The sequence below is a fragment of the Malaclemys terrapin genome, chromosome 14, assembly GCF_027887155.1.
Source record: "Malaclemys terrapin pileata isolate rMalTer1 chromosome 14, rMalTer1.hap1, whole genome shotgun sequence".
NCBI classification, from domain to species: Eukaryota; Metazoa; Chordata; order Testudines; family Emydidae; genus Malaclemys; species Malaclemys terrapin.
This window is the reverse complement of record NC_071518.1, coordinates 10953412-10978476: the sequence shown is the minus strand read 5'-3', so window position 1 is coordinate 10978476 and position 25065 is coordinate 10953412. Positions and strand designations below refer to the sequence as shown.

General features: G+C 43.7%; 1 protein-coding gene across 1 annotated transcript in view; it reads right to left on the bottom strand.

Moving 5' to 3' along the window:
- The window catches only part of LOC128848845 (polycystic kidney disease protein 1-like 2), a 73872-nt gene extending 65784 nt beyond the window's left edge, over positions 1–8088 (bottom strand). Inside the window, exons 1-2 of the mRNA XM_054049059.1 lie at positions 7692–8088; positions 3690–3851 (exon numbers count right to left, since the gene is read on the bottom strand). Coding sequence (XP_053905034.1) covers positions 3690–3851; positions 7692–8088 — 559 coding nt within the window. The remainder of the gene's footprint in view (positions 1–3689; positions 3852–7691) is intronic.
- Between the last annotated feature and the right edge of the window lie 16977 nt (positions 8089–25065).

The following is a 25065-nucleotide window of genomic DNA, read 5'->3' as shown; positions in this document are numbered from 1 at the left end:
TGGGGGGCAAAGAACAAAAAACATCATTTTTTTTTGTTTTGAAAACCAAAAGAAGAACATTTTTACAGACTTAATTTCTTTAAAAAATTAAAAGTGAATTAAAAACGAAGAACATTGAAAAAATATTCATTCAAAATTTTTTCATGTAAAAGTTTTGACCAGCAATACTTAAAGGTTTCAGGCTACTTGTAAGATCAGAAACAGCTCCTAGGTAACGTGTGATCTGCTTTAGGCTCAAGAAGTTGCCCAGGAGAAAAGCCTATTTATTCAATAGGGGGCTTGACTGTAGCCTACTCATGGAAGCACCCCTTACTCACATGTGAAGTCCCATTGACTTCAGTGGGACTGTGTGGGTGAGTAAGCATAGCAGGATCATGCCCCTAAACACACATACCTTATTCATTGAGGGGCAAGCTGATAACTGTCTAGGATTCTTCCAATGACCTGAACTTATTTAAGAAAGAAGATGCCTGAAAACCCTTGGTGTCACTTACGGGAGCCACAGAAGAACATTGCTTCAGTTGCCCCACATTTAAGTACATCATTCTCCAATGGCAACTGTGACTGTTCCTCTTGAAAGCCTTGATTAGCAGTGCCAGTGTGTGCACACTGTGGTAATTGTGTGGTATCCTTATTTAATGGCTAAATCTAACCCTAGCTGTATCTATAGCAACATGACCAGATTACAGATTAGAGCTGTCTAAATAAGCTTGTAACATAATTTGCTGTTAAATTCTAGTTGGGGCTATTATCTACTGCTTTTTTTTTTTTTTTTGTTCTTTTCCTTCCACAAAGAAGGTTGTCATTATAGCTGCTCCCTCAGCAAATTTTGCATGGCATTTATGCTTAAAAAAAGTAGGATTAATTGACTAACACTATCCATTCAAAACCTGTTTAGAAATGTGTATTTTGACTACAGTATAGTGCTATGGTTTATTATGCATCTAACAGTGAAATGGAAAGAATAAATCCCACAAGGTCTGTGAAGCTTTAACTACAGATAGAGACGCATGAAAAGTTCTGGGAAGAACAATAGAAGGGAGGAAAGCTTAGTTACAAGGCCATCTATCTATCTGTGCTTTTATACTGCACTTACCAACGTTGTATTTGAGCACTTAGACTAGTTTGTCAGACCTTATAGACATTCACGCTGAAGATTCCAAGCATATTAGAAATATGATTCAACCCTCACAATAGCCCTGTGGGGTGGTGGTAAATACTGCGATTCCCATTTTACACCTGGGCAAACTGACGCACAATGAGGTTATGTGAGCTGCTAAAGATCACATAGGGCTCAAGCCAACACCCAGTGAACCCAATGAAAAGATTGCCATTGACCTCTGTGGACATTGGATCAGACTCACAGCATGCAGAACTGGTACAAGAACCTAGTCCTCTCTCCCACTCCCCTGCTCTAACTATTACTGAAGTTTATTTGTGCCTCGGTGGATGTGGACTGGAGATATTGAAAACAAGTCAGTGATTTGGATCAATCTCTGAAATGGTTGATTGATGCCAGGAGTTTCTACACTTCATTTCTGGGTTAATGAAGAAATAATGTAATGGAATCCATTGTTATTAATCCGTTTCAGCCTCTAATATTGCTCATTAAAGGCCTGATCCAAACCCCATTGCAGCAAAATCAATGGAAAGAGTCCCTTTGATTTTAAAGAGCTTTGGATTAGGCCCTATGGTAATGAATGCTGACCTCCTTCCAAAGAGAGGGGTGATCATTCTGGTTGTAAAGAAAAATTCCCTTTTTAATTTTAAATACATAAAATACTGTACTTGATAGTGGAGCAGGGCAGGAGCATTGCTAGAGCTTGTAGCAGCCTCTGCCGGAACACTGGATTCAGGAACTATGGATATTAGTCAATCTGCAACCAGACTCTGTTGCAAAAGAGCTGCCATATTGGTCAACCCATCTTGTCCAATATCCTATCTCTGACAGTGACCCACACCAGAGCTTCAGGGGGAGTGTACTGAACAGGGCACTTCTGAAGTGATCCACCCCTATCTTCCCGGGTTCTGCTAGTTAGAGATTTAGGGTAGCCCTAAACATAGGGTTGAACCCCTGACCATCTTGGCTATTTGTCATTGATGGACCTATCCGCCATGAATGTATCCAGTTCTTTTTAAAATCCAGTCATGCTTTTGGCCATCACAACATTCCATGGCACTGAGTTCCACAGGTTAGTTATGTGTCGTGTGAAAAAGTACTTCCTCTTGTTTGTATTAAACCTGCTGCTTATAAATTTCCTCGGGTGACCCCACATTTTTGTACTGTGGGAAAGGGTGAATAACACTTCTCTATTCATTTTCTCCACACCATTCATGATTTTATAGGCCTGTATCATAATCCACCCCCCTTGATCATCTCTTTTATTAAGTAGAACAGCCCTAATCTTTCTTAGTCTCTCCTTTATAGCCGTCCCATAACCTGGAGCATCTTTGCTGCACTTCTCTGAACTTTTCCCAGTTCCATTAAAGCCTTTGGAGATGGGGCAACCAGAACTGGACACAGCATTCAAAGTGTGGCTGCACCATGGATTTATACAGTGGCATTCTGATATTTTCTGTCCCATTCCTAATAGTTCCTAACTTTTTGTTAGCCTTTTTGACCGCTGCTGTGCACTGAGCAGAAGTATTCAGAGAACTATCCACAAGGACTCCAAGAATTCTTTCTTGGGTGCTAACAGCTAATTTAGACCCCATCATTATATGTGTATAGTTGGGATTATTTTTTCCAATATCCCCTTACTTTGCATTTATCAACATTGAATTTTAATTTGCCATTTTGTTGCCCAGTCACCCAATTTTGTGAGATCCCCCCTAACTCCTCTCAGTCTGCTTTGGACTTAACTATCTTGAATAATACTAAGATGCCCGTGACCTTAGCTCTAGTTTACGCAAATGAGCAGCTTAAAATGCCTCACTCACATGAAACCGATGAGAAACACAAATTCTCCTTATATGTGGGTGTGTATGTTGGCGGAAGTAGTCTAGTCAGCACAGCACTCCATTCCATGGCTGCTTGATCCAAGCCAGGATTTACCTGGGTGGTAAGATTAGACACCACAGGCTGCGTTTGTTTGGTCTCCTCTCCTGCTGGAGTGCCAGAGGGAACTACAGGATCTAGTCCCTCTCCTTACCTTAGGGGAAACTGCAGGCTGCAGTGCCGTACAGCAGATGTGGTTTGAGAGACGACAAGAGGAACATGTTCAGATAATGGTTTCCAGTTACTCCTATGCTCCTAGGAGTTCAGAGTCCAAATTAACCAGTCACTAGTTGCATAGTGAGTGAATGCAGTGGCCTTTCATCTCTGGAACCTGCTTCTATTCTTGGCTTTGGGCACATGTGGAAATGACTTTGGTAGTCCCATCCTTGCCCCTCGTTGCAATCAAGATCCATATCATACAACAACCACTTCCTTTGTCGGGATTAGAACCTGAACCATCGAAGTGTTGAGTACCCACAACTCTCATTGACTCTGGTGCTCAACTCTCTCTGGATCTTTCCCTCTGCCAGCAGATAGGCAAAGGGGACAGCTGCCTGGGTTTTATGTTTTTTTTTTTAAATAAGCTTCATATTTATTTACTGAATGATGACTTTTAACGAATCCTGGGTAATTTAAACATTGCCTGAAATGCAGCATGCTCAGTTTTACCACCATCTGCTGTGCATCTTACCAAATTCACAAATGAAGTCAAACTCCTGACTGCAGTTTTCTGTCATGCCCCATTCATAGCTAGCGTTCTTCAGGATGTATCCACAATTGGCTAAGAGAGACGGCTGATCCTCATGCCAGTTGCTGTAGCTTATATTTGAAGTGTCCAACCAAATCAATGATCCTGTGAACAAAGTAAACCACATCGAAAATGTCTGTAACCATCACTTGGAGTTTGCCAGCTCCTGGAACTCTGGACTAGGCCTCCAGAGTCTAGACTACAACAATCAAGGCTACTGGAGTCTGGATTTGGGACAGAATGGACTAGAAACTCCTGCTTAGGTCAGTAGGGAGGTGATAGGGTCAAGCAGTTTGCTGGGCCAGTGCTGAGTCAGGGCTGCTCAGCTGCTCTGGGAGAGGAGGGCCTGACTCAGAGACATAAAGGCATGTTTTAGTTTCAATTTGGAGTTTGGGAGCAGCTCAGAGAGAAGGAGAACAATTCAGAGTCAGTCTCTGATTAACTCCCCTTCCCCATAAAGGGAGTCTTTGAACTTCTGTAGGATCTAGTGCATGGGTCAGGCAGTTCCAGCCCTGCAGAGACCAGCATTGAGTGGCAGAGACCCGACTCGGCTACCGAGAGCCAGCCGAGTAGGTTGAGCAACCATCCCTTATTTTAAGGGAGGATCCCTTATTTCACTGGTTTGTCCCTATGAGGGTGATCACCTGTCACTGATTTTAAGATTTATTGATATGTATTGTAAGTACCATTTTAAACGTTAAATTGAAGCATGATAATTGCATATGTACTTGAGGGCAGTAGAAATGTACACTTGAGAGAAAAATCTGTGATATGCGCAGCTACGGGGAATGATGTTTCCCTAAAATATCACTTAAAATAAAGCGCTGTGCCTTATTTTTCTTGTGGTTTTCCTCCATCTAACAAATGTGGTCACCCTACACAGGACTGCAGCCCGGGGAGCCAGGAGAGGCCCTTGCTCCAACATAGGCAAAGACACTGTAAGAGGATCCAGCCAACATTCACAGCAGCCCCTCAGCGTACCATCTGCCTGGGAAGGTGCCAGAGAAGCAGCTGGGGGTTGGGAAGAGATGGGAGGTGGGAGGTGAGAAATTTGATGATGTTTTAAGTACTTGTTAATTAACCCTAACGCTTTCCTTCCGCAGATCCTAATTTCCTGCTCCCAGTGAAGTTCCCCTTTGTTACACTGTTGGTTTTGGTGGCATTTCTTTGCTGGGGTTTGTGTTGATGTACTCTGTTGTTTCCTGTGTATTGGATTTTATACTCCTTGCCAGCAGTGGCAACTTATTCAGTTTCCCAAGAGACAGCACTCTTTCGTGTCTCAGCACAATGAGGAAGTCACCTTGGGGGGAGGCACCAGGTATCACAAAAAAGAACCCAGAACCCAACCCATATGAGGAGAGGTGACTAGCCACTCCAAGTAGCGAGTGCCAATGAAAAGGCTCAAGCCACACTTTGTGGGAGATGTGGGCTATTGTCAGTAAGAAGCACAGCTGTAAGGCAAGTCCTGCAGTCCTTACTCAGACAAATCTCCCACTAAAGCCAACGGCAGTTTTGCCTGAGTCGCGGTGCTAGGATCAAGCCCATTGTCATGAGACATCTGGCACCAACATTATATAGCCTCTCAAATGCTTATGCTGGAGTAATGTAGGCATGTTGTTCTGACAGAGATTCAGGTTTTCCTCCTGAGCAGGTATTGAGCCCATGGAAATCCAAGCCACTGCAATAATTGTCTGAATAATTGTCCTTGGATTAGAATTATAATAATATTAACAGTCAGGTGCCTCCAACATTTTAACATAGGACACCCATAAAATGCACCCCTCATCCTGTGCCAATCCCTATGTCTCGGGGTCCATGGACACACAAGGTGGACTGGGGATTCTAGTCTATTATATCTCCATTTAAATAAGAATACATTCTCATAAACGCGACTGAGGGGAGAAACACCACTATTTGTCAGACAAACTTATATGAAGCGGCATTTTGATGGAAATGCTCATCTGCAGTTCCAGAATAGGGTGAGCGGATGTCCTGATTTTATAGGGACAATCCCGATATTCAGGGCTTTCTCTTATATAGGTGCCTATTACCCCTCCACCCCATCCCAATTTTTCACACTTGCTGTCTGGTCACCCTATTCCTGAAAAGCCTATGGAATTTATTGTTAGTACATTACAGAGCTCAGCTTGCGCCGTTGGAAGAGGGGGGATGAAGACCTGGAAAGGGACTCTGGTTGTATTCATTTAAAATTGTGTTTTTAAATGCCTAGCACCTTTCATAACAGAAAGAACAGGAGTACTTGTGGCACCTTAGAGACTAACAAATTTATTAGAGCATAAGCTTTCGTGGACTACAGCCCACTTCTTCGGATGCATTCCATAGGTATGCATCCGAAGAAGTGGGCTGTAGTCCACGAAAGCTTATGCTCTAATAAATTTGTTAGTCTCTAAGGTGCCACAAGTACTCCTGTTCTTTTTGCGGATACAGACTAACACGGCTGCTACTCTGAAACCTTTCATAACAGAGTCTTCCAAGTCTCAGTGATGTTCACTGAGGAAATGTATCCTTTTGCATCGCATTTAGGTACTGGATCATATATATTCATTCATAAATTCATTGAGTTTAAGGCCAGAAGGGACCATTTGATCATCTAATTTGATTACCTGCATATCACAGGCTCTTAAATGTCACTCAATTATCGTGTTTGTGTGTGTATCTGTATATATTGTGTGTATACATATCTATAAAAAAGGGCAAAATTCTCTTCTGCTATACCAGTGAAAATCTGGGCTAACTCCATTCTCTAACTTTGTAGTATAGAGCAAGTCTACAATGGATTTACACTGGAGTTACGGAGAGCAGGATTTAGCCCATTATTACGACTGATGAACAGCCCTGCAGTCCTTTGATAAAGCATTTGAGATGAGTTAAGCAGAAAGCAAACAGGACATTGGTTTTTCCTTCTGTTACAAGCATAACATTCCTATAGTTTTCGGGACAGTAGATATTAAATATTGTTTCTATCCCCAATATATAGATGGGAAAACTAAGTCAGAAAGAGATAAAATGACTTTACCCCAGGTCACACAGAAAATCAGTAACAGAGCTATGAATAAAACCCAGGTTTCCTCGCTTACAGTTTCCTGCCCTAGCCATTAAATTAGGTCCTGCCTTGTGTTTGAGATGGTCTTTCTTGTCTACATGAGTGTGGATATGTGAGCATGTTTAAAATGGGCCATCAACTTAAAGAGGACCTCAGTAAGGTCTTCCAGATAGGGTCCATATAACAATAGTAGTTATATGTACAGGTCTGTCGCATCTTAGGCGCATTTAACATGCACGATTTCAGCTTTACGCAGTCGACAAAAACAAAACAAAAAAACAAAAAATGAGAGAGAAATAACAATTTAAATACTGTTTCTGTAGTGTGGGCAATTCCACTCGCCATTACACTCAATGTAATTTTGACTATACGCGATTTTCGCTTTAGGCGCTGATTGCGGAACATAACCCCAGCGTAAGATGAGACAGACCTGTATTGCAATAGTATCTAGTGGCCCCAGCCAAAGATTTGGGCCCTACTGGGCTACTCACTGGACAAATACATCATAGAAGACAGTCTCTGCCCCAAGGAATTTACAGTCAAAATACACAAGACAGGCAAAGAGTGGGAGGGGGACAAGAAGTGCAAAGAGGTGAAGTGACTTGTCCAAGGTCACACATCAGGTCAGTAGCAGAGCTGGGAATAGAACCCAGACCCTCTGACTCCTGGTCCAGAGAGTAATGATGCCTCTCATAATAGAAGCAGCTCTGTAATACATTGGTATATACCCCTAGATGTCATCTGATGATACTAGAACAAGAGTGACTCATCAGCAGAACCCTACAGTAGGGTTTCCTTGCATTACTACAGCGATGTAGTAGCTCTTTCAAGTTGCAACCTAACTTAAAAGAAGGCACTATTTCTCTTTTGAGATCACCTACCTTCTGTAGTTTCATTCAGAAGGGAACTTGAGGTCAGTCCTATCCACCACTCCCTGTCCTCGGAGATATGTTTCTGCAAGAACTGTTGAGTTTCCCCATTTTCAATAAAAACGAGGTGCCCCCCTCCTCTCTCGCACCAGCTCTGGGCGCTCGTGAAAGTGCGCTGGAGTCTCACAAACTCGTAGCACGAAAGGTTGAAAGCCACCTGGTACTTTGAACAAGGTATCCCCTCCTCAAGAGCAATTTCCTCCACAGCCGAACAGAGAACGAGAGAGGAGAGAACAGTGATTAGAAGCCACATTCTTAGCTTAGCGGTTGGAGCCCTCCATAGCACTGGTGTTATGCACCACATCACCCCGCTTTTTGTCCCTCTCTCTTCAAAGGCTTGGGCTGTCATCCTGTTACGCCATCAATCTTTCTTTTTCCTCCTTGCTGTTTGTCACATAATACCAGCAATAGCAGGGGGAACAGATTGCTCCTAATAAATAAAGGTTATTGCAGCTGGGATACATGCAGTAAGTGTTGATGCTAAGTCACTGCAATGGGCGATATGAGAACCATTGTGTAAACGTCCCATTCCAAATCAAGCCAGTTTGCATAGTGGTCATTAGACTTTTCACCTCGTCCGTGAGTGGAAAAGATAAAGTTGATATATGTTGCCATTGGGCATATGGTACGCTAAGATAACGCCTCCCCGTCAAAGGATTCATTGTACTGAACATTTGTGGGTGAGTGCTTTACAACAACAAAAAGAGCTGTAATCAGTAGGAATGAATGAAGAATGAGAAAAATCAGAATTTAGGAAGACAGGGAATTATAGAGATGGGAAAGAACCAAGCTGCTCATCTAGATTCTTCTAATTGTTTTGAGTTTCTCTTAGTATTATTTCAGATTTTGGATGCTAGTGTAAGATATATATAATTATCATATGATATTCACTCTTCTCTTGTTTTAACACACAGCCGGGGGACTCTCAGCTGTTCCAGTTAAGTTTCACTTTGAGATTTTTGATGCCTTAAATTCAAAACAAGTAAACAACCCAGGTGAATTCCATATCTGGTGACAAAAAAGAAAATGCTTGCATGATCTCCTGTGAAGCTAAACAGAGCTCCATTATTTATACGATCATTGCTGCCTGTAGCTTTACGAGAAAGTGGATGAGGGAGTTAATGTTAAAACAAACTTGTTTTTCAAATTAAAATATTGCCTTGGTTATCAGAATGTCTTGGGGGCCTTAAGTTTACATTGTAAGCCTGCGGATCTGACACCCTAATAAGAGGTAATGGGATGGCCTTTGGGAAGCTAGACAACAGTCTTTATGAGCTAAAATGCATACATGTTTTGAGCTTGCATGCAAAGGATGTCCTCCAGGTTTCCCAATGTCTGCTGGCTCTGCATGCCCAATAGGATTAAAGCTCTTTTTACCCTAGAATCTCAGGGCCTGATTTTCCTCTTGCACTGGGTATTACATGGTGTAACTGCACCGAATTCAGTGTGGATGCTCGATTTACACTAGTGTAAGTGAAAGGAGATTCAAGCTCTTACATTCGATGATAAATCATGTCTTACAAAAATGTGACACTTTTAAGTCGTACGCTTCAAGCCTTTCTTACAAAGAAAACTGTACGCACTGCAGCCCGTGAGCACTTACAGTATGAGTGTCAATTCAGACTGTCCTGCAGCTCCCCTTCCCAGCCACTCCACTTGCTCAGCAGGGCACAGAAGAACTAAGGTATTTTAAGGTAAAATCATGCACTATAAGGTTTGTCACGAGGCGTGGAGCTGAATGTGTGCATTGTTTGCTTGGTTCAATACTGTATATTTTAATTACATTTGTCTGAAAGGGCCTTAATCCTCCCATGCCCTGTTGATCTGGCTGGCGTTGAGGAAGCTGGACTTGATCTAAGTCCCTGGAACAGATGCTGTTTCTGAGAGCACAGGTTTCAGAGGGGAGGCCCAAATAGAGATGGCTGTGCTTTATCAAGTGAGTCTGACTCAGTGATATGGGAATATGCAGTTCCTGCAAACGATACACACTGCCATATTTGTGAGATATGCATCGATCCTTTCATATCTTTTGATCCTTTCTCTGCGGCTGAGAATCTAGTTTCATGCAGATCCTGTTAGAAATGCCAGAATTAGAGATGCCACTGGCAGAACTGATGCAGATCCAGAGACCATTGCAGTCAAGGGAAGTCTTTTCTTTGGCTTCAGTGGACCTTGGATCCGGTCTGTAAGAGCACAGGAGTGAGTAGAGCTGCCTAAAGAATAAAGCAGGTTTTCCAGACGAGTCCCCAGCTGGCAGTTTCTACAGCTGCGTGATTTTTTTTAAATCTACTGTTGCCTCGAGTAACCCATCAAACCCCTATAAGTGAAGGAGATTAGAGAAGTTTGCTGACTTTGTGCATTTCACTGTCTCGTGAACAGGGGCGGCTCCAGGCACCAGAGCAGCAAGCGCGTGCCTGGGGCGGCAAGTCGCGGGGGGCGGCCTGCCGGTCCCTGTGAGGGCGGCAGTCAGTCTGCCTTCAGCGGCATGCCTGCGGGAGGTCCGCCAATCCTGCGGATTCGGTGGCAATTCGGCGGTGGGTATGCCAAAGCCACGGGACCGGCAGACCTCCTGCAGAAACGCTGCCGAATCGGCATGACCAGCGGACCGCCCGCAGGCGTGCCACTGAAAGCCGCCTGACTGCTGTGCTGGGGGCGGCAAAACACATAGAGCTCGTGAACAGTCAGTTACTCTTCTGGTATTTGTGTGGGTCTTTTACACAGTAGCAGTGGAGAGAAAAACATTTAAAGACAGCAAAATATCTCTGTAAAGTCACCAAAATCAGCAGGGAGTTTTTCAGGGGCAGATGCAGTACCTGAAACTCCTTTAAACTAATTTTTGGAAACTGACCAGATTTCAAGTGGAAAGTGCCCCTTGAATTTAATGCTTTGTACAAAACATGATTTTTAAAATTTTTCTTAGCATATAAACTTATCTTCATTTTAAATAGCTTCCTCAAGATAGAAGTTAGTATGGAGGCTTCATTGTACCGAGATACAATAGTTTGTTGTTTTCCTGGACTGTATGAAATGGGGATACCTAGGGGTAACAAAAGTAGATCAAATAGCCATGTGCTTCTGATATATACAGAAGATCATGGTTGGGGATATGACTGCTTGATCTGCATTTGTATATTTCGATGTGGAGACATAAAAATGCTTAATTAAACCTCTCCCTCATTGTCCCAGGTAGGTTGTTGGATGTGCAGTTGCTCACCACTAGGTGTTGAAAGCACTGTACAGCACTCTGGTTTCAGCAGGAAAGTGTTAGCCATAATGGAGCATTTCAGATATCTGGATTTTGGGTCTGCCCAAAGCCATTGACTCTGTTTTTTGTTTGCCTTTTGCGAAGCACTGAGGTATTCAGACAGACTCTCTAAAAATGTGAAAGAAAGGGCAGGACATGTTAATCCTTGTTGTGTTACATATCTGTCTGTCTGAGACCAGCCAGTCCTATAGCATGTGTTCTGTCCCAATGACTTGCTAATCTAAAGCACATTAATCCAAATGAAATGGAGTTTGCAAAGTGATTGTGTCTTGCAGCTTTAACTATAACAGTGACAAAGCTTTCCCATATTTTCAAACCCTCACTCCAAGATGCAATATAATAACTACTTCATTTGTGAACTCCCTTGCTCCTATTGGAATAAGTCCATCATCTTTCTGAGAATTGTGTCTAGGGGTCCTCCAGAGTTTTTACTGAGTCTTAACCTGTCCTATAGCTTATACAAGATGGTGGCCATCAAGTGAAGCCTTCTGGAGGAAATCACTGTGCTGTCTGAAACATCAGAAAAGGCCGTGGTACAAACCACAATGAAATAAGGTCTGGTTGTCAAAAGCACCCTGCAAAACATTTCCCCTTTTGGACCTTTGCAGGTGGTAGTTATTGAGTTGAAAGAAAACTGCTAGACTGTTGGGAAGTTTGATGGGGGTCTACACCACACTGGCACAAAAACGGTTAATTGGAGGTGAGCTCTCAATTAAGGTACCTGGTTGCACCTGGAGGATTGGCCAGGCCCAATTACTGATGAATCCCAGGTGGGAGAGGAGCTGGGGTTACTATAAAGAAAGGAAGTGTGGCTCACAAAGGCAGGAAGGAGATTTACAGTCTCTTGCTGGGATAAGAGAGTGGACTGTGTCCTGGAGGTTTTCCACTGAGGGCTGAAAGAGGGCTGCAAACTCAAGCCCGAGGAGGGCAGACGGGGGGTTAAGTTAATACTCTTATTCTGGGATTTATTGGGGGATTTGAGAGGAGAGCCCTGTGAATCCAAGCCCCTGTAGGAAGGGTAAGCTGTGGGAGAGCCCTGCTTGCAAGCTTGATAGGAAGAAGTCTAGGAAGATAGCAGCAAGGAGTTGGAGGGATTGAACCTTGACTGTCTTAGGGTCCCTGACTGGAATCCAGTGTTGAGGGTGAACCTGGGTTCTCCTATCTGCCATTGGTGAGGTGGCATAAGCCCCTGAGAAGGGAAGGGATGGGAGGAAGCCCAGAGGAAGGGGCATATGACCCACTGAGCCTAGATCAAGGACTGTGGGCTGGGTGGAGAGACTGGACACTTATCTTTTGGACTTCTTGTTATCCTGAAAGGGGTGCAATTAAATGCTGACCTGGCTGAGTTACTGGAAGAGAGACGATGGCAGGGCTGGAGCGGCTGTTAGGTGCTCAATGGAGAAAGAGCCTGCTATGCTGTACCCAGCCAAGAGGGGGTGTACCAGCAGTGGGAGAAGTCTTTGACGTTCTCTAGAGGTCAAGAGCTATGACCAAGACTCTCAAAAGTAAGGTTGGGTGCTGAGCTTGTGATGTTTTAAAGGGGCCTTTCTTTCAGAGGGTTTCTGCACTTTCTGAAAATCAGGCCCCTTTCAGGTGTCTCAAGTTTGGTTGCCAAAAATGGAGGCACCCAGAATCACTTGTTGGAACATTGTTGTGTTTGCAAATCTTGGCCTTTTCCCCTAAATGATTGTTGTTAATAATCTGGCCCCTATTTGGCTAGTCTTAATTTCTACAACTCAGACTCTCCCCTCCTGCCAATGGCTCTATATGTTGTCAATAGGCCAGTTCAGGTCCCGTGAGAATAGAATCTGTGATGTGCAGCAGCCATATCAAATTCCAGCAGATGCCATCCCTCTGACACTTGTCACAAGCCCTGGATTGTGATGTCACTGGGCAAACCAGGTAGAAGGATGAGTCCAGTTCAGCAGCAGAAAAATGCTGGACTAGTTAGCAATAATGGGGAACAATAGAAACACTTCAATCTAAGTCCCTCCCCAGCCCTACCTGCAGAGAGGTACGTACCACTGCCTGCTGCACAACATTTTTGAGGGATACTGTGTTAAAATGTTGACAGCAAATTGCTGTCCTGAAATCTCTGGGTATATCTACACTGCATCTGGGAGGGAGCCACCCAGCCTGTGTCGACCGTCACAGTCGCGGGACTCAAACTAGTGTGCTAAAATTAACGGGCTGGAGGTTACGTTGTGTTCTGAAGCCCACCCAGCCCCCTAGTCTTGAGGTCCTACGCTACAGCCTGAGCTGCAATGTCCACGCTGCTGTTTTGAGTGAGCTAGCTTGAGTCCCTTTTGCATGAGTCTGTTTACCTGGCTGGGAGACTCACTCCCATCTGCAGTGTAGACATACCCATAGGGGCTGCATGACTCTTCAGGGCCCCAAAGGGGTTCTACTTAGTCATCAGACACCTGTGCCCCAATTTCCTTAATGAAGAGACACAGCATTGGCCTAGACAGGCTCCAGGAGCAGCTAGACCTCAGGAGGGTTTCCAGGGAGCTGAGAGGAGAAAGGTGGATCTCTCGGGAGCCCAGGTAGCTGTGCTTTATTACTAATGAGGCCTGTCTACAGAGGGCAACCTCCTGGGCAAAGAAAGCTGCTTTCGATTTCTTCAAAAGTGTGGGGAATGTCAGTGGGTAGATCCTGGAAAACCGGCTTAGGTGCTGGATGGTATTTTATTTTTCTGTGTATGTTGGTTTATCTGAGAAGCCGGCCCAGAGGCAGAGAGAGGGCATTTTAGGCAAGTAAATGATGGTTTTCTAAGAAGGAATGATTTTCTTTGGCTTCAAATAAGCCCCAGCTGACCTTTGATGGGAGGCTAGAACTGGGGCCTGACCACAGGCTGATGTAACAAACACATAGAAACAAAAAATTAATACGCATGGGAGACTGTGAAGGGAATGTGGTTTAGTGGTTAGAGCATTGACTGGGGATCAGCACTTTGCAGTTCTTGTTCCTACTTTGCCCTTGACTTGCTGGGTGAGATTTTGCTTAAGTCAGGCCTTGGTTACCAGAAACCTTAAATCATTATAGACATACCAGAGGTGCCAGCTCTCACAATTTTATCACAAGTTTTGTGATATTTGGTGTTTTATTTAAATCCCCAGTTCCTAGAGTCGGGGCATTATGAGACCATCACAATTTACTTTTCTTTCCCCCCGCCTCTCCAAAAAAAGGTTCTAGCCCTCCTGGTTCTGGAGCACGGCTTGAACATATGATCCCTGAAGTCTAAACAACAAGACGCACAAAAATAACCCAACATTTAGTTTTAAAATCTCATTATACTTAAGCCAACCTCATGATACTTCATGGCCTGACTCATTATTTTTGCACGCTTGGTTAATGCATGTCAGTTTTTGGAACCTCTGATAGTTCAGAGGTACTGAACACCCACAACTCCGATTTACTTCAGTGGGTGCTTGGCCCCTGTGAAAATCGGGTCCTAGTGTCTCAAGTTGAACCACCACAACTGGAGGTCACTGTTTGGAAATATAAGTCGTACTCCTCATTCAGAATAGATGTTCTGCACTAGAGCCGCCGCACAGGGTTACATTCAAACAACTGCAGAGCTCTGTTCTATTTCAAAACTTTCCTGTAAGGAAAGCATGACTCATCCAAGCATTTACAGTTCTCTAAGGTTCATATTTTTGAACTTTGGTCTCCTAGTTGTGGTGAAAACAGTTCCAAAGTCTTACAGGGGAGTTGAGCTCTGTGCTGGCACAGAGCATGCTACGTGGACCAAGGGGGAGGCAATATGCTTCTGTTAACCTGGGATGGGCTGGTTTGCCCCCGGTGTGGGTTAGAGCAGCCATGATGTTCTACTATGGGTAGGGCCCTACCAAATTCACAGTCAATTTTGGTTAATTTCACAGTCAGAGGATTTTAAAAATTGTAAATTTCATGATTTCAGCTATTTAAATCTGAAATTACACAGTATTGTAGGGGTCCTAAGGTGACCAGATGTCCCGATTCTACAGGGGCAGTCCCGATATTTGGGGCTTTTTCTTATATAGGCTTCTATTACCCCCCACCCCATCCCAATTTTTCACACTTGCTATCTGGTCACCCTAAAGGGTCCTGATCCAAAAGGAGGTGTGGGGGTTGCAAAGTTATTGTGGGGGGGGTTGCGGTGCTGCTACCCTTACTTCTGCGCTGTTGCTGGCAGCGGCGCTGCCTTCAGAGCTGGGATCCTTGCCGGTAGCCACTGCCAGGGCCGGCTCTAGGCACCAGCAAACCAAGCCCGTGCTTGGGGCGGCACAATTTTTTATTTTTTTTTTGCTTTGGCAGTTTGGGCGGCTTTTTTTTTTTTTGCTTGGGGCAGCAAAAAACCTAGAGCTGGCCCTGGCCGCTGCTCTCAGTGGCCCAGCTCTGAAGGCAGCACAGAAATAAATTGTGACCACCTTAAAATAACCTTGTGATTCCCCTCCGCCACTCCCTTTTGGGTCAGGACCCCCAATTTGAGAAAGTTGGTCTCCCCCATGAAATCTGTATGCTATAGGATAAAAGCACACAAAAGACCAACTTTCATGGTCCGTGATGCATTTTTCATGGCCAGGAATTTGGTAGGGCCCTAACTTTGGGTTATTGCAGCCCTGGAGAATGGTTGGGGTGTAAGCAATTGCCTCATGTGGCCTGGAATGCATCTATGTAGGTGAAAAGGGACCACAGAGAAGAGATTAATTCCCTCCCCATCTTTAAGTGGGGATATGTAGTGTCTAGGTTATCCTAGCTGCATCACCGTGGAGGCAGAGAGAATTAAATCAAGTTCATTGCTAACCTGAAAGAGATGCCCTCTTTGTTCCCATGACTCAGTCTGGGACTAATTCTATTCAAGAGTAGCTTTGTGTTTTAATTATTTGTATTAGCATAGTATCTATGAGCTTCCGTCATGGATCAGGACCACATGGTCCTGTACAAACACAGAACAAAAGGACAGTCCCATTAAAATAAATTGAATCTACAACCAAAGGCCCAGTATTTGTGACATAGGCACAAACCCATGGAATCTGTGAACATTTGAATGCTTTCTGCTTTGGTGATGTGCTGTGGCCATAGTTCATGCTGGGAGGATGGTTCAGGCCAACCTGGAGAACGGGGTAGGGGTTAAGCCTCCAGCTAAGGTTAGGACTCAAATTTAGTATTAGGCTTTTTATTGGGATCAGTCCTTGGGCCATACTTATCAAGTACCCTCTAAAACCAACCTACATATTAACTGTCGAGTGTGATATACACCAGGTTGAAATAGTTCCTGATAAATCCAATTCTTATTTGTTATTCACTCATGTAAAATACGGTATTCACCTGGTAGCTAGGCTAAAGACAATGAGAGCTTCACGTAGCTATGCAGGACTTAGGATAAGTTCTACTTAAATGCTTGCTTATAAAACAATCAGGGAGAATGACTCCAGCATGTGCAGAATTTGTTCTTTTATAATCTATAGCCAGAGAAGATGCTTTACTTTTGTGACACAGTAACAAGGCTTTTCTGATATGATGGCTTATTTCTAAATGTGCCTTTCCCACATTTCTTTGTTAGCAAACTCTCCTATATTATCTGCTTTTGGCTAAACCTATAAATAACTATGTCAAGCTGCTCCCTGAAAAGGCTCAAAATAATCTAGGATTCCAATGAGTTTGATAGAAAATCTCTGGTGAAATCAGCAGGCAAATGCAACAGCAGCCACAACAACCATCTAGACATCAGTGACATTCTCAGCCTGTATGTCTTCTGCTAGGATAAATGCTATGATATTCATTACCCCAAAGCACTGACTCTTGCAGTTAGGTCTGATTTACATTGGAAGCCTACTATCTGGGCCATTGCCTTCCCCTGTTCAGATCATCTCTTTATTCTCAGGTTTCAGAGTAGCAGCCGTGTTAGTCTGTATCCGCAAAAAGAACAGGAGTACTTGTGGCACCTTAGAGACTAACACACATTTATTTGAGCATAAGCTTTTGTGGGCTACAGCCCACTTCATCGGATGCATGCAGTGGAAAACACAGTAGGAAGATATAGATAGATAGATAGATACACACAGAGAACATGAAACAAAGGGTGATACCATACACACTATAAGGAGAGTGATCAGTTAAGGTGAGCTATTATCAGCAGGAGAGAAAAAGAACTGTTTGTAGTGGTAATGAAAATGGCCCATTTCCAGCAATTGATAAGAAGATCTGAGGAACTCGGGCAGGGGGGGAGAAATAAGCATGGGGAAATAGTTTTACTTTGTGTAATGGCCCATCCACTCCCAGTCTTTATTCAAGCCTAATTTAATGGTATCCAATTTGCAAATTAATTCCAATTCAGCAGTCTCTCGTTGGGGTCTGTTTTTGAAGTTTTTTTGTTGTAATATTGCGACTTTTAGGTCTGTAATTGAGTGGCTAGGGAGATTGAAGCGTTCTCCAACTGGTTTTTGAATGTTATAATTCTTGACATCTGATTTGTGTACATTTATTCTTTTACGTAGAGACTGTCTGGTTTGGCCAATGTACATGGCAGAGGGGCATTGCTGGCACATGTGTGTATATATAGATATATCTGTGTATATATCTATCTATCTTCCTACTGTATTTTCCACTCCATGCATCCGATGAAGTGGGCTGTAGCCCACAAAAGCTTATGCTCAAATAAATTTGTTAGTCTCTAAGGTGCCACAAGTACTCCTGTTCTTTATTCTCAGTGCTCTATAACACAGCTCCGTTGCTGCCCAAGCTACATTGGAGGGGGTTGGTGTTTTAGTTTCCTTAGAAAGGTTTGTCTAAGGTATTATGGGGTCTGTTCAAAGAGTGCTCTACAGCAGGGGTTCTCAACCTTTTTCTTTCTGAGCCCCTCCCCCCCCCCCCCCCCAACATGCTATAAAAATTCCAGGGCCCACCTGTGCCACAATAATTGGTTTTCTGCATATAAAAGCTGGGGCTGGCGTTAGGGTACAAGTAGTGCAATTGCCTCGGGCCCCATGCCACAGGGGCTCCTGAGAAGCTACATTGCTCAGACTTCGGCTTCAACCCCAGGTGGTGGGGCTCAGAGCCCTGGGCTTCAGCCCCATGGAGTGGGGCTTCGCCTTTCTACCCTGGGCCCCAGTGAGTCTAATGTGGGCCCTGCTTGGTGGCCCCCCGAAACCTACTCATAGCTCCCCCAGGGGTCCCAGGACCTGGACCTGTTGAGAACCAGTGCTCTACAGGACATAACCTCCATTAGCTCATTAAATCTACTTTCACTTTAATACTTACTTCCATTTAAGGGCCGAAAAATGGGATTTCCCTGTAATTGCTGAGTCTGTAGGTGCTTATCCTGGCCCTGTGCTCAGACTATCACACTGTTACTAGCCCATATTATTACATATTTACCCAGTGCTGTCCTAACCTCTGCCATAGGATGGGCTTACCTGAGTGCTGCACTGGGCAGCCTCTCCCCATCCTGACTGCAACATCACCATTGATTGTTTAATATTACAGCAGTGGCCTCAAATGAAATCAGAACTCCATTGTGGTAGGTCCTATACAAACAGCCTTGGCCTCACGGAGTTTAACAATCTAAAGAGCTTGGGCAGACAAGGAGTGCATTGTTACCCTCATTTTACAGACGGGGATCTGAGGCCCAGAGAGAAGAAGTGACCTTCTCAAGGTCACTCAGCAAGTTTGTGGCAGAGCAGGGAATTGAATCCAGCGCTCCTCTTGAGTGGAACTGGGTTGAAATTTTTTGAATTTTGAAATATTTCAACATAAAATGGGGCCAATTCTTTTGTAAAATATGTTCCCAGTTTTTAACCAGTTCTACTCCTGAGTCCTCATGTGGGGCTTTAACCACAAAACCAGGCTTTCTCCAGGCCAGTCTGATGTAAGGATGCTCCAGTTAACTTTGAACCCAAGTTTGTGGTGGGAATAGTGGTGCTCTGGTCTCTAAGGGGTTAACTCTAGCTCAGTTTCCCCCAACCCTTCCACATACGCTCAGGGGGACGGGCTATAAGACTAGCTGCTTGCAAGAGAGAATGACTTTGGGAAGACAGGCTCCACACACATGGGTTGCAGGGCTGGGTTGACCCCCATGCTGGGCCATTTTCTGTCTATTTTATGGCTTTCAAGTAGTTTTCATTCTTGTTGTAGACGCCACCCTCTCGTTCTCAAGAATGAACCTTGAAGAAAAGGCCTTGAGACGGATTCTAGGCCCTGCTACAGCCACTTTACTCTGCTTCAGTGGCATGAAGGGGCTGCAGCAACCCTCTGAGGAATGCCTCCAGTGGAGCAGGGCCAACATAGACAGCTGCCCTTGGGTACTGCCCCTGGGGGCTGGCTGGGAGTGAGACAGGAGCATGTTGAAAGCAGGAGGGGGCTGTAGAACAGCTCATAGGGAAGCAGGTAAGGCTGCCCTAAATGAGAGTAATATCTAGGGCTGCTTTAATTTGTGCAAAGGCTATGCCACCCAGAGAGCAGCCTAGCATTAGGAAGTAGCAAAGAGAGTTTGCAGCCACCTTCTCTCCACCTGCTCCTCTGTTTCTCTGCACGTCCTGAGAGGCACAGCACAGAATCTGATTGGGTCACTGGCTGACAGGTTTTTTTCAGTTTTCTGACCTGTTCCACACAGCAGCCTAGCGAGCTCACCAGTGAGCTGTGCCATAGGGCAATTGAGATATTATCTTAATTAGCAAATTAACTCTTGCTTGATAAGTTATCTTTACTGGGTACAAAAATTAACTTGCATTCCAGTTTTGGACACTAGAACGTGGAGAGGCTGGTATCAGAACCTTGGTGAGAAAATCTCTCATTTCATATGGAAAGAAGAATTTGGAAGACTACGTACTTTTTGAGCAAAATGTTTTAGGGCCTAGCTGCACTATAAGTCTAGCGGTGCCAGAGCTGATAGGGATCTAGCATCCCTCTGTGTTTATGCCATGGGTGGGACAATGTGGCTACAGCGCTGTTAGGTGAATGAATGAGCTTCAGACAAAAAATTAGCCAATGAAGTGATTAATTTATTTGTTTTGATTTATTAAAAAAAAAAAAAACCACCAGTCAAAGCTGCAGGCCCCTTTGCCATAAATAAAAATGACATATTTGGTGAAAACGTTCAAACAGCAAATAGATTTGCTCATGGACAGTTTGCAAACAGAGAGGTGCAATGCATTCAATACGTCACTCGTTGGGAATTATTCACCCATCTCTACAAGTAAGTGATAAACCATCACAGACAAGTGAACAAAACAGGCCTATGTGGGGTGAGTGCCAAATGAAAGAGTAGGTGAGGGAGGTAATATCTTTTATTGGACCAACTTCTATTGGTGAGAGACACAAGCTTGTGCACTCACACAGGCTCTTCTTCACAGATAAAGAATAAAAGATATTATCTCACCCATCTTGTGGCTACCACACTGCATAGTGCTAAATGAAACATTCCTCTTGTAGCAAGGGGCAGTTGGGAGAATAGGGCATGGTTGCTCTCTGGGGCAGATTGGCCTCCCATTCTTCCATTCAGCCCTTGGCATATTTTTAGAGCAAATTTAAAAATTGTCTAGGGTCTAGTAATACAAGTTTCTTCAATTGCACTCTCCTACTCCCTCCCCAGCTGAGACTGCTGCATCTCTTGCCCCGTCCTACACTTGATTGCTGTCAAGGTCACTGGGGGAGAAGCATATGCAAAGAGTGTCTCGTGATCATGCTGGTAATATGTCCCCTGCGCTGAGCATCAGGGTTAGCCTTGAACTCAGATAGCACCTGGAAGGGCTGTATGGGATATCTGCTGATATGTATTGACAGCTCACTAATGGTATAATTTAGATGGTATCTTAATTAGAGACCTGGGCTGCGAATTTATCATTCTAAACTTCCCCGACCTGGGTAAAATATTAACTAGCTTTGCAGTGTTGGACAAGAATGGTTGAACACAAAGTTGTCCATAGCATGGACGGAGCTGCAAAAAGGTTGGCTTGATTCAGAACTTCCAGCCATTGCAACTCCACTGACATGAGTGGAGTCACTCCTACTTCTCTCGGGTGTAAGTGAGAGCAGAACCAGACCTGTTGTTTCTTATGTTTAAACTGGTGCTTAGTTTATCTTCTGCTTATTGAGCTACTGCTGAGCTTAGCGGAGAGGAGCAACTGACATAAGGCCAGGAGTCATTTGCTACTGGAGAAAAGGATTACAACGGGTGGGATTCATTAATAATAATAATAAAGCTCTTCTACAATATGTTTCATCAGTAGATGGCAACTTTACAAAGTAGATAAATATCATTATCCCCATTATACAGATGGGGAAACTGAGGCACAGAGCCCAAAGTCATACAGCAGACCCATGACAAAGAACAGAGTAGAAACCAAACTCCTGAGTCCTAGTCCACTGTTCTGGTGGCTTGGCCACACTGGGCTAGGCAGCAGGGTGCCTGCAAACAGCTGCAGATTAGTCTGCTAACTGAAAAATTAAAAATGCAATGAAGGGAAAAAAACACTTTGGGCTTTTAAAATTCTACCAAACACCGTAAACCAGAAGATAATAGGAAATACAGTGGAATCCCATTGATCTCTCCTACTGTAGATGCCTTCATACCGCCACCATCCATCACAATCTCACTCAGTCACACAGCCTAATTCCAGCCTCTGCGAGATTTAGATATATTCTCCATACTCATGCGGACAGAAACATGTCTCGGTAAATTCTAGAACATGCTGGTTGAACATTAAAACACATAAATGGCCTGGCGTTGTTGGAGGTTGTCGTTAGGATTACGTGGCTGAGTGTGATAGTGAGTAAGTGAAGGTGTGGATTGTGCTTGGTTACACGCTATAATGGAGGAGGAGGCTGTTGTGGAATCAGACATCATTGAATGTTAGGGTGTTTTGATGACTGAATGAGTTGAGGTTGGTGTGGATATTAATGTTGGCTCAATTGGTAATAGCCTTGAGCAACCTTTACTCTCGGTATGTCTATGCTGCAAATAATTTGAGTTAAAATAGCAGTGAAAACACAGCTACCTGGCCTTTAGATCAGGTTAGCAGCTTGAGTTCAACCCCAATTCCCTGTAGGCATTAGTCTGAGCTGCTAATCTGAGTTAAAAGCGGAGGTGCTGTGTCTTCACTGCTGTTTTAACCCAGGTTAGCTAATCTGAGTTAAGAACACACCTTTTATTTGCTGTGTCGACATACTCCACAAAACCATTAAGTAAGGGTATTTACTTAAATGATGAATTTAATATTGCTGATCACATCTTCTATATGTAGAATGAACAAAGATGAATGTAGGAAAAGAGAAGTCTCATCATTTAAAAAAAAAAAAATTCCTTATAGAAACAATTATTTTGGTCAAAACATTATTGGTAAACAAGTCCAATTATTATAATATATTAGCTATTGATAGTATAGCTAAGAATGTTATCAGTAGATGTCAATAATTGTTTATAAGTGTTTACACTGGGTATAGGAATTATTCATAGATGATGATAAAGCTGAATGTTCTTTTTTTTTTTTCAAAAGGAGATCAAGTTCACAAGGCAATAGTTAACCAAGATTAAAAAATACAGCTTACATCTCCTGGCACAATGAGATATCAGTCAATATAATTTCAGTAAGATATCAGTTCTGCTATTACAGTCCATATCTGGTAAAGTAATAATAGATGGGAAAATGTAATCAGGGTAGGTTAGAAACTGAATCCAACAATTTGTACCTTCACTTACAAGCATTGATGATAACTTGACTTTTACTACTGAAGGACCTTGAAATTAAAGTGATTTTGATAAATACTTGTGTTTGAAAATACATATAAGCAATAATATCATTGCTCATCTGCTTAGCAAGGTATTAATCTACTTCTTGAGTAGACAAACTACAAGTCCAAAGGTAAACAGATTGCTTCATTATGTTTATATTATCACACAGCTATAAGTAGATCTGTGTGAAACACTCACTGCTGTTTTTCCATACACAAAAGCCAACATGCTTACAGTTTAAATTTACTTATTTTATAATAAAGGAACAAGACTAGGTCTTGTTTGGCCTGGAAAATTTTGTTTCCATTGGTCAGCACTGGTGCAGTGGCACTATTTGTAGTAACAGTGTCATTGCTAGTATTGACAGGAGAAAGGCACAAAATGTCCTGAGTTCAGTCAGCGCTGTATCTTTCACTGTTATTAGCACCTGTGCTAGAAAAGAAGTGCAACACTGTCTAATATAGACGTATGTTGTGTGTCTGGCTCCCCTCGGCAACAGTCTGCCCTGAACTGAGTATTAAATGGCTGCCAAACTCTATTTCCAGGAAAAGTGCTCAGAAATGTAAAGCAGCCCTTTGGCTGGGAGGGATCTGACTCTGAGTGGCTTCCACCTGGCTCCCAAATATCATCTACATTTGGAGAACTCTCAACTGCATTTCTATGGCTATAGCTTGCTCTAGGCAGTCCTCCAGGACTAGCCTTAAAGTTTCCCCCTTGAGTGTCGCTCCCAGCTGTCATGGCCACAGAGATATGGTGAGAGCAATGCCAGGCCGTGCGATGTAGTGCATCACTCTTTGACTGTGTGTAGTTTGGGACTGTGCCGTAGGTGGGAGAGAAGCTCGGGGATGGGAAGAGGTAGAGTGTGTATGGGGAAAGTGGAAGACAGAGAGAGAGAACAAGACAGAAAGGTGGAGGGGAATCTTTAAGTGGGGGCTCTAGATGGTGCAGGCAAGGGATTTAAAAGGGGGACTTGGAGAAAACGTGATGGGAGTCATTGTGGGGTGGTGAGTTGGGAAATCCAGGGAGAGGGAAAGGAGCGGAAACTTGACGGGGTAAAGGATAGATTTGACAAGGGGTGGGAGATGAGGAACTGAAGAATTTGTGAGAGGATAACTTTTGTAAACGAGGTAATGTGTATATATTGATTATTCAAATTAGGACGTTGGATCATTTGCATAAAACCTCCAACTTTCTGTACCCACAGGCCTCGGAGATACAGTGCACAGAAAACACACAGCGACAGTGTTCTCAACTCAGCCACCGAAGCACCACCCCGGAGACCTGCTTGGGCTCAGCCTGCTTGCAGGCTCTTCTGTTGAACCTGTGCACATCAGCTCAAGATTCAGCAGTCAGACAGTATGGGCCTCTTTCTACTCTGCTCAAGGAACAGCAAAATGGCTGTTCACGCTGCCAGCGGCAGGCTGTACTGAGGTAAGGCTGATACGTAACCATTGGCCTGATTCATTATTTTATCTCGAAGTTAAAAGAAACCTATATTTCCTCACTTTCTCCTCCTGTGGTCCTCCTCCATTCCCATTCATTATCTCTGTTCCCTGCATCGGGAACTGTCTGCTTCCATCTTCAAATAAGGTGACTTAAAATGGGACGCTGTAGAACGGGTCTACCTGGGCAACACCCTGATAACCCGATTGCCTTGGCTTATACAGTCTGCTGAGGCAGAGAGCTATAGTCCTGGGTACTGATCTCATGTCACTTCAGTGCCCTCACCTGCCTCTGGCAAACCAAGATCTGAGAGCTGGGGGGTGTCCCTACCACGGAGCGAGGCAAAGGTGTAGTCCTGTGCTATGTTCTTTGTCTTCCATTTTATAAAGAGAGTTTGATCCAAAACCAGAGTACAGCAGAGTAAACGCTTCCAGGGCAAACTCTCAGATTAACTCTGAGCATGCACCATTTTGTGCTGACAATCAGCATAGATCTCAGGGAGGATCTTATTGGTAAAACTATATATTCTTCTCTTTGAATTTCAAAGCAAATCAAAAGAGAAAGGCAAGAGAGACTGAAATCACCCCCTGCCATGCTCTGACTGCCCGCCACCATCCATATTAGGCCAAGAAACCATCAACCAAGAAATAATCTACTGTCTACATCTGCCGAGAAAGCATTTGCTATAGGGTAAATAAACTCCCAAAGCAGAGGACTCAGTCTACCACAGAGGTAGAAACTCTTATTAAGTGATAGGGAAATCAGAAATTTTATCCAATTCCCACCTTTTTCTTTTGCTAACAATATTATTTTAAAATAAATGTAATAATACTGTATGTAATATTACTGGTTGAACATAAAGGGAGGAAAAATACAGTTCTGTAAAAATACCATGAAAATTCATC